Source organism: Nanorana parkeri, unplaced genomic scaffold (assembly GCF_000935625.1).
Source record: "Nanorana parkeri isolate BGI_ZX_2015 unplaced genomic scaffold, ASM93562v1 scaffold662, whole genome shotgun sequence".
NCBI lineage: Eukaryota > Metazoa > Chordata > Amphibia > Anura > Dicroglossidae > Nanorana > Nanorana parkeri.
This window is the reverse complement of record NW_017306930.1, coordinates 742,519-753,047: the sequence shown is the minus strand read 5'-3', so window position 1 is coordinate 753,047 and position 10,529 is coordinate 742,519. Positions and strand designations below refer to the sequence as shown.

The 10,529-nt window shown below is 42.7% G+C and overlaps 1 protein-coding gene across 2 annotated transcripts in view; it reads right to left on the bottom strand.

Annotated features, from left to right (window-relative positions):
• Positions 1 to 1,410: 1,410 nt before the first annotated feature.
• Positions 1,411 to 10,529, bottom strand: part of TBC1D9 (TBC1 domain family member 9) — a 42,666-nt gene continuing 33,547 nt past the window's right edge. The window contains exons 17-21 of one of the 2 annotated variants that reach the window (XM_018563417.1): positions 7,452 to 7,517; positions 5,252 to 5,338; positions 3,987 to 4,061; positions 3,791 to 3,891; positions 1,411 to 2,159 (exon numbers count right to left, since the gene is read on the bottom strand). In XM_018563417.1, the coding sequence (XP_018418919.1) occupies positions 1,476 to 2,159; positions 3,791 to 3,891; positions 3,987 to 4,061; positions 5,252 to 5,338; positions 7,452 to 7,517 (1,013 nt within the window). In that variant the 3' untranslated portion in view covers positions 1,411 to 1,475. The remainder of the gene's footprint in view (positions 2,160 to 3,790; positions 3,892 to 3,986; positions 4,062 to 5,251; positions 5,339 to 7,451; positions 7,518 to 10,529) is intronic. The other variant, XM_018563418.1, reaches the window with a different exon arrangement.

Here is a 10,529-nt window from a genome sequence, read left to right as displayed (position 1 = left end):
TATAATACGCCTTCTCTGATTTACACCCTTCCCCACGTAACATTCTAATGACATGTTTAAATAAAACCTGTTTTCATTGCATACTTTATTTTAGACCCAGCAATGTCATCACTGGGCCTCTGTAGTTCTCGATGCAATGCAGGCTAATCATTGCTGGTGGGAGGGGCTGTACTTAGCTTCTTGGCAATCTGATGTTTTCGAGAAGCTATGTACAGCCCCTCCCACCAGCAATGATCAGCCTGCATTGCATCGAGAACTACCCACATGTGATCCCGAGCCTCCCGAAAATCCAATCAATGAAAAAGGTGGGCCAGGGACAGCAAGGATGGGGAAGAAAGAACTAGATGATACACAATGTCATCCAGCCAGGAAATGAGACAGTCACTATCTGACATGCTGCGACTTCTAATGCAGAAAAGCTGATGGTTTGCAGTGAAAAGCTGATAGTTGTGAAATGCTGATAGTTTGCAGTGAAATCCGAGTAAGCAATTTCTGTACAGGAGAGGTGCCGGCACAACCAGAAGGTAAGGGTGGAGTTCAGCTTTAAGAACACAGGTCCTTTAAAGGTGTGACATATGTACATCAATATAACACAACTAGTAAACATGTCAATGCTAAACACATATATTACAGATGCAACTTTACATCTGTACACATTATTGGTTCATGTAATATCTGCCAAATGTTAAGTGGTGGGCCAATTTTAAGTACATGGGGACTAATGCACTGTATTTTGGATGTGCACAGCTACGGAGAAAAGATGTTGCCAGTTTCTGACTTATAAATGGACTGTAATAAAACAAAGTAAAGACGTAATTCTGCTAACAAAGGAGCAAAATTTAAAGTGCAGGTGCATAACTACAGTAAACACTAGCTCAGGGTAGGATTGGGCTTTATCTAATAAAGTGGCATTGCACTCCCACTGACTTAATATACAGCAGCATAGTCTTCCAGTACACATTAGGACTTATTTACATCAAATTACAGAATATCATCCTAGAACATAGAAGACAACCAGGCTTATCCAATATGGAAGTGCAAAAAGCAAATGTAGTACACCAACCCATCACAGCCAACGAGAAATCATTTTTATGGGACTTTAGAAAACAAAGTTCTAATTAGTTATTTCAGGTTATTGCCCTTTGCACTTTGTCATCTCTCTTTGCACTTCCTTACTCAATGAACCTGATGTTCTTCTTTGACAAGACGTTCTTTATAGCTAGAGGACAAATAATACACTTTATATTGTACCATTACAGATTAGTATATACTTATAGGTTATTCAAAATACCTCTTTTAAAATAGCCGCACCCATGAACGGCTCACCCCAGGCCTTTATAAATGTTGGTTTAAATCTGTATTATGCTAATAAGTCATATATGGAAGGGTAGGCGAGCTGTGCATTTTTTACCAAAAAGATTAAAAGAGTATAACTTTGTTTTCATTAAGTCAAAAAAGTCCTTTTATGGTCAACTCTATCCAGAAATAGTTGAAATGTCATAGTCACTTGTGGACGTTTTCCCCATCATTCGGACATTTTTAGCATTGGTGATCCTTGCCATCATGGACACTGGCTTGTCAAAGTATCTCACCAATGCAGGCTCTGTCAAAAGAGAGGCAAGGAACTGCTCAAAGGTTATGGCCCAGTCTTGGTCTAGACTTGTGCTTGAAGGCAAAGAAGCTTGGTGCTGACTGCGCACAAGAATGGTGTCATCACCAATGTCTTCACACTGCAGTTTGTCATCTTCATGGGATCCAGCACTCAGTACAGAGTAAGAGGACATGGAGCTATCATCTTTAGTGTCATCATCTGATATCAGCATAGAGGAACAAGCCCCATTGTCTCTTGGGGAAGAGTCTTCTAGCTTAACTTCCTCCATCTGGTCTTCTGCATTGTCACTAGATACCGGGCTGTTGGAGAAACCTCCCCCCTGAACATATTGGCATATCTGCACGGGCTTTTTTTCACTTTTGCCTGGAGTCTCTTTGATGCTTTGATTAGTCGTTTCCTCTGGAACCTGGACAAAGAAAAGCTTGCCCACCTCGCCAATCTCAAGCAGTAAGCTAGTGACTGCAGCTGTGGCATGATACAATTCTTGCTCACAAGGGTCTTCACTGAACATATTGTACATCGTTTTACACAGTTCAATAAACTGGCCCTACAAGAAAATAAGACTTCTTAAAAAGCATACAATATGAAAATAGAAAAGAATGATTAAATAGGAACTACAGACGGCATAAAAAAAGTTATGGATATTTTAATATAAAAAAAGTGGTTCAACCTTTTCCATAACATTGTGTGGACCTATCACAGTAAATAAAAGCTTCTGTTGATCTTAATCTTGCTTCTGTGAATTTCAGACAACATATTAGTAATTTCCCAGAGTGCAACCCATCCAGCAGTAAATGTTCCTCCATCAATAACTAGTATCTTTTCCTTAGCTGATAGGAGCTATTCTGATACTTTGAACTTTTAATGAGCATGTACTGCTGCAGTGTATCAAAACAAAACATTAAGGGCATACCACCTGACATTATCGATGTTTACAGATTTATTTTACTCTAATTAGAGTTCTACTTTAACCCTGAGGCCTGGTTCACACCTGGGCGTTTTGTAGCGCGTTCGAACGCTATGCAAAACGCTCAAACACCGAAATCCCATTATTTCCTATGGGTATGGTTCACACCTGGGCGTATTACAGGCCGTATGAACGCGCTACAAAACGTCGTACGCCCAAAGGAGTACAGGAGCTTCTTTGGGGCGTTTTTGTTGCGTGTTTCCATTGGGATACAGCCAAGTAGCCCTCGGAAACGCGCTTTTGTCGTGCCTTTTTTTTACCTCGAATTGCGTCACGAAACGCACGACAAACGCGCATATATTCAATACGCCTAGGTGTGAACCAGGCCTAATTCAAAGCCAAAATGTGCCATGGCTAGATATATCCCACATCCCAAACAAAGTATACCCATCATGAAAAAAATATGAGGCCTGCAATTGTTGGCTTCCACCTGAACATGCTAGGTCCAATTTAGTAACCATCCTAAGGCCAACCATCAGAAATATTACACGCATTAGGTAAAGTGCAGTGGCTTGTCCACCTCCCCACAGCTGTCAATGGTGGATTGTAGCATGAGAGTATTCTAGAGGTAGTGAATACCAGTTGCATAGAAGAGAGCAGAACAAGGACAACCATTAAAGGAGAACTATGAGGTGAGTGCTTTTCACTCACCTCATAGTTCTAGCCGACCTGTGACAATGAGACGGTCACAGGTCGGCTCAGTAGATCGGGAGGTGAGCGAACACATACCGGGTTCGCTCACCTCTCGATCCTGTCACGGCTCTCTGCCGTGACAGGGGGAGGGGCTGGATTCCCCCCTCTCCGCTTCGATCTGCCAGCGCTGACTGGCGGAACGGACGGGGGAGGGGGCGGGTACAGCTGGCTCTGCCTCTAGATAGGCAGAGCCAGCTGTCACTCACGCAGCTGGGCGGATCCCGTCATCTAAGTCGGGATCCGCTCCGGCGTCTCAGTATACCGCGAGCTGTAGCTCGCGGTATACTGAGCTTAGGCTAACGGGAGGACGCTAGTTTGTGTCCTCCCGTTACCCTAAGGAGAACTATGGGGAAAAACACTGACCCCATAGTTCTCCTTTAACAAGGCAACAACTGTAGTGTTGGTTCCCTGCTTGGCTTGTGTCTCATACGGGCCCAGGAACAAAAAGGCTAGCTAATGTCCTCTTATTCTCTAGACTATAAAATGTGTTCTTTCAGAGTAACAAATCAGTACATTACCTGGTTTAATTTAGGCAACTCCTTTGCAACTTTTTGCCTTGATCTGTTCTCTTGTGCCCATAAACGAAGATAATTCCGATTTTCCTGGCTTGTCTTCTTAACTATTAAAACAAATTCAAAACAAGAAAAATATATGTAAAACTTTACTACCTATCAGTGTAGCAGTATCACAGACATAGTAATGGCTTAGTGTTACCTTTGGTGGTTTTAAGACTGACAGCCACAAATCCTTCTTCCATCTTTTTCTTGTTTTTTGAATCCAGCGCAGAGACTTTATGACAAGAGATGGAAAAAAAGAATATTTGTTAGGCAGTCTTGAGGATGTTAAAGGAAACGTATACGGAGAGAAATGTGTGGCCTGCTATTTCTGATCTCCTGAAAATTCAAAATTGTCTGACTGTCTTCACATTTGCTCTGACAAATCTCCATTTTTTTTCTGCCATATACATACAGTGGGGTCTGTACAGACTCTGAGCTTTCAGGTTCCACCTGGTCTTGTATCAAAGGTGCATTCTGTATGTGTTGGAGTAATATGGGCAATGTTTTCTTGGCATTCATTAAACCCCTTGATGATTACTGAATATTCCTGATTGCTGGTGCTGACGACATGCACCCCTTTTTGAGAAGTAGATATGTGCATCTAATAAAATGGCCACTCACAATATAGCATCATTTATTATTTAGTGTCTTTCTATGTCTCTAAGCAGCACATTCTTGCCTTACCTATAGCCAAACATACAATACAAAGTTGTTCATTTTCATTCAGTACATAGACCACTAGCTAGCCCTATTTGGCATTCTGATGAAAATGTAATCAGTCTATAAATGGATTGGTAATGGATAGTATTTGTTATAACAGGTGCTCCCCCTCCTGGGAATATTTATCATTACATGGTCATTTTGTTTGTCTTGTTCAGTTCTCATGCTTAGTTCGTACCTTTCCATACAAGTTTTTGTGTGTTATCAACAGGCGCTGACCCACGATTGTAACATGCATTTCCATAGTCATCAATGGGCTGGTCACTGGGACAGGAAATAGGGGGAAATCTCTCCAATAGGGATATAGACAGCAATCACAGTTATTTTGTCCAGAAGAATTGGAAATTATATAGCAACAGTGAGAGTTTTTTTGATTATTGTCCCCAGTGGGGAGATTTCCCCCTCCAGATTACATATTTATGATGCTATTAATACACAGGGCAGTTACCCGTCTAAAATAGGGTCTATTTCTACGTCCGCAAAATAAAATGACTTTATTGTTGCCATGAAATTCACCATTTTTAAAGCGTGACATGGAAAGCTGGGATGTCCCACATTACATACAAACCTAACCGATCACTGTGATCAAAAATATATAACATGTAATCAATGTAAAGAAATGTGTTATAAACTGGCAGCTTGCACTCATATGAAGGTTCTGTACATGACAACTAGTACACATTTACACACATATTATCTTACCTTGGCTACTTTCCGGTGTGATATCTTCAAAAAAATATTGAGTGGCCTCAAAAGCAGAGTCTGGCTCTTCCTGGTCCGATGTCAGGTCTGAAAATGACATACAACCAGTCTCAATGGGGTTCCCATTATGAGTCATGCTAGCAAAGTTAGAATCTTCACAGATACACTGGGGTTACATTTCTTCAGTCACTAATAACATCAAACTTGATACTGAATCTGATCAGTGGCTGTAGGCAAATCATTTCAGCTCTTATGTATCAATGTGCTCTTGCTATCCAGCACACATTGCAGTGCTGCTACAGTCAAAACATTCACTCAATCTAGAATGAGTGCAATCCATTGCAGCCAAAATACAAGAGTACGCTCCACCAAAAGAGTATTTTCTCAAGACTGGTTTGTATAAATACCTCTCTCTGTGCAACATCAGTCACATTCAAACTTTCGAGGTAGGTCTGAATCTGATTGTTGGCTGTAAGAAATTGCTTTGTACGAATCATTTTATTCATTAGGCTTTCTGTATATATGAGTGACAATAAGAAGCTTGCATTGGGTGTGTTTGTAAAATGACTCTCTTACATCTAAAGAAGATGATTCCAAATCAGCAGATTAATAAAAAAAAAAGGGACTGCTGCAGTATAAAAATGCCTGGTTGAAAAACAAAGTACTAATGCTATGCTGCCTGTATACGTCTCAATGGTTACATTTCGGTTATGACTGGATTTTACCTTTCAGATTTGCAAGTTAAAGTGACACTAAACTCAGGAATTAAATCTTAAAAATGAATTCAATAACTTAAGTATTAATAAAAATGCAGCTTATTTGTGTATCACTCGGCTGTAGATCCTTAAATCATCTCTGCATTGGTGCTGACACTGTCCTTCCTTCTGGAGGGTGACTACTTTTGTTCCCCATGGTCCCTGTGTAATGGAACCACCGCTCCAAGCTCACTCCTGTGATGGACTACAAGCTCATGTTTAGTTTACCAATTTGTATTGAGGTTTGTAGTCCATCACGGGAGTGAGCTTAGACCGGTGACTACTGTACAACACACAGGGAGGGACCATGGGGAACAAAAGTAGCCACCCTCCAGAAGGAAGGACAGTGGCAGCACCAATGCAGAGATGATTTGAGGATCTATAGATGAGTGATACACAAATAAGATGTTGTTAATAGTTAAGGTAATGTATTGCTTTTTTTAAAGATTTAACTCCCGAGTGTCAGTTACCGTATATACTCGAGTATAAGCCGAGATTTTCAGCCCATTTTTTTGGGTGAAAAGTGCCCCCCCTCGGCTTATACTCGAGTCAGCGCCAGCGCGTCATCTTACTTACCAGGCAGGGGAGCAGGGATGAGTTAGCGGCGCGCTGATCAGGCGAGAGAAGCTCCAGGTGGGGTTGTAATTTAGCGGGCAGGCACCTCTGAGCCAGCTAAATTAGGACCCCACCTGGAGCTCCTCCCACTGGACCAGCGCGCCGCTGACTCGTCCCTGCTCTCTCCGTGATGTGATGATCGATCACCGGCACACGGACACAGTGAGTGAGGGGAGGGAGGGCGGGGGTAGAGAGAGAGATTCATTAAGCAATTATATATGTATTGTCTGCACTGTATTAGCAGTATATACTACATATAGAGTATATACTGCTAATACAGTGCAGACAATACATTTACAATTATACTAACATGAATGTATTAAATGATCTGTATGTAGCCCTGTACTATGGATCATTTAACCCATTCATGTTAGCAGAGGATCATTGTAAATGTATTGTTGCAGGCACTCTATATGTACATGTACTATATACTACATATAGAGTGCACTGAACAATAGATTTACAATTATCCTCTGCTAATATGAATGGGTTAAATGATCCGTAGTACATGATATGTAGCCCTGTACCCCCTTTTCCACTTACAGAGCTAGGTTATTTTTCTTTTAAATAAATATTAATGTAATTTTATTGGTATCTATCTACCATTAGCTGCCTCATTTCCCACCCTCGGCTTATATTCGGGTCAATACTTTTTCCCATTTTTTTTTTGTAAAATTAGGTACCTCGGCTTATATTCGGGACGGCTTATACTCGAGTATATACGGTACTTGAAAGTTAAAATCATATTTTGGTATAAATTAAAATAAATTACAGTCAGGAAAAGCAAATAACACCAGCAGAATGGTCACGATTTTCTGTGCTGTACTCACCAGGCAGTATGTGCATTCTATATAACAGCTTCAGTTTTTCAGTGAGATCCCCATGACAGGCGGCACCTGTACATTAAATGAAATGTTAACATTATCCTGACAGACAGATTATTTGAATTTTTTCAGGTATAAATTGCCTCTACTGACCCCAATCACTTCCCCCTTGGTGCAGGCTTGTAGTCATAGCACTGTGTGGATGGAATTGAGGTACTGCTTAACTACAATGCACTGTTGTCAGAGGCTACATTTGTGTAGCCTCTGACAACAGTGCATTGTAGTTAAGCAGATGAGCAAAAAGGAACTCATCTCTGTTGTAGTGTGCTGCATCTGAAAAATTATGCATGTCCATTCTTAGGTCTATTGTGGTTCAAATGAATGGGATTACTTAATGCAACACATGTTAACGTGCATGGTAATGCAGTGTAATGGATATGGATTGAATAGAAATTAATGAAATAGCATGGTAAAAAGCACAAAAAAATGTGCAACTCCTCATTAAAAAATACTTTTAGAAACGCGCTTCTAAGCAGAAGTATAAACTTGCCCTTTAAGCCGGACACTAGTATTTTTATTATTTAGCAATTGGAGGCTCCATATTTCTCTGACTACTGGTTTCTTATAATGCCAATTGCACAGAGATCCCACCAGGGGTCACTGTTGTCACAGACCAAATCTAGCTCAACCTATTAAAGGAGAACTATGGGGCAGTGCTTTTCCCCATAGTTCTCCTAAGGGTCACGGGAGGACATTACTGGAGCCCGTAGGTCAGATTTCCATTCCTTGAGCTTGTAAGGTAAATTACCATTACTGGTGCCTGATCGCCATTACTGGAACCTGTAGGCCAAATTTCCATTACTGGAGACTGTAGTCCATATTTCTATCACTGGAGCCCATAGGCACAAAAGATTTAGACTCTCGAGGCAGTACCTCTGTTCCAAAAAACATTTTCTGGTATTACAATGTGCAAATAAGCGTATATGAGAAGACTGTACATCGCCTAATGTTGGGGAAAACATGTATTGTTAAGAGCTATAAAAATTAAAAGCTGCCGTTTTCTCCCTACCTATAGGCACAGGCCTACTATGCCTACAGATTAAATGCGCTTAAAAGGTTAATGAGCTCATATTGTGAAGGAATATGGATCATATCAAGAAAATGTCCTTTTCTATGTTTTAAATTGTTTTGAATTAGTTTCATTTGCTTCCTAGCTTTGTGACTTTCCTTACTCAGCTTTTAGCTTTGCTATGCGTAACCAAGATGGATCCTGTATTCGGGAGTGCGCCGAGGACACATGAAAGGAATGCCGAGGGAGGACGCTACAGGCAGAAGATATCTTTGACTAACCAATTAGCGAGAGACACAAGACTTTAACTAACAGCCCCTCTAGTTTGCCCAATAGTACAAGACATTTAGAGATAACAGAGGTGGGCATATGTGTGACGAGCACTCTCCTGTTATCTGTGTATAAAGGAGAGAGACCGCCCTGAATAAAGTAGATGCGTCATAAACCTTAATCCTGTGTTTGTGATTTCTCCGGTGCACCGAAAACGACATAATTAGAAACAGCAGCAGACATCTTGTGTGAACCCAGTTGTGGTTCAGATCCATTTCAGCTGGCGCCCAAAATCGTGGGGCCCTGGGTTCCGATCCAAGAGCAGCCGTGACATGCGGGCAGTTGGCTGAGGGCCAGACAGACCAAGGGGGCTTGCGCAACCCTGAGAGTACGGTAGGCATATTTCAATATCTTACCACTGTACTAGTTGTTTCTGTCTGATCCACTGTCACGTCCACTTGGCTGTTCGAGGGCAGCAAAAGTCAGGTAAACTTTTCCTTGCCCAGGGCTGTTTTGCTAAGAACCTGCATAAGAGATTTCTGCTGGCTGTGTGTGTTATTTGTTTGTGTGTTTTGCGGCTCTGGGCCGAGGCTGAGCCGAGCTAAATGAATTAGCTACAGGGGGTCGTCCTCATCTCGGTGAGCTGTATGCCCTGAGAAAGAAGGAACCCTGTAGTGGGCGTCTAAGGACGGAAATCCGGGGTGACGTATCGGTCCCCCCGAGGCGAGCTTAGTCGGTCAGCCAGTGGTTCAGTTCCGCGCTGTTACGCCCCAAATAAAAGGAACCCTGTAGTGGGCGTCTGCGGACCGAAATCCGGGGTGACGTATCGGTCCCCCCGAGGCGAACTTAGCCGGTCAGCCAGTGGCTCAGTTCCACGGTGTAATGTCATGTCCTAAATGTGTTTGTGGGTTAATGTTCACTGTGGATGAAACGAATTGGGGATTAGTGAAAGTAGTAGAAGGGGGGTACCCCTCCCCCCCACGTAAACTTGGCCATCAGCCTGTTGTCCCAGCGATTCCCGACATCTTGGTGCTAAGGGTTAATGTCCACTACGCAGTGAGAGGGAGGGGGCTGAAGCAGAGAGAAATTACAGAAGTTAGCAAAAGAATGTAACTTGAAACATGATATTGTCCGTCTCCAGCCAGAGTTCTGGCGTACCTTGATAAGGGAACATCGAGGGAAGTTAAATGATAAGGGTTTGATGAAAATAGCTGAAGCCTGGTTTCGTACAGCCAAGGCTCTCCACAAAGTAAACGAGATGATGAAATGATGTATGTGTATCACAGAAGCTGATGATGTGTTTGAGCCACCGCCCTATAATGGCGGCGACTGGACAGACAACTATTCCAAACCGCACCCTTCGTCTAACGCCCCATCATCCGTGGCTCCTCCCTCCCAGGTCATTATGACGACTACCGGCCCTGGTGGCTTTACCACCCCCACCCCTATGACACCCTCCAGTGGTGGCCATCTTGGTATACCCAGCCAACACCCCGGAAGTCCCGCCCCTACTACATCCGGTGGTGGCCATCTTGGTATACCTTTCATGTCACTTCCTGCACAGCCAAGTGTACTTCCGCCTCCTTCTGGTGGCAGCCATCTTGGTGTCCCAGGTCAGGCAGCATCCGGAAGGCATATTAACCCCATGTACCCAGTCCTCCCGGTGCTGAATGCCAATGGCTCCTACCACACTCCCGTGTTCCCTAATGTACTAATGGGAGATGCATCAACGCTGCCACCTGCCC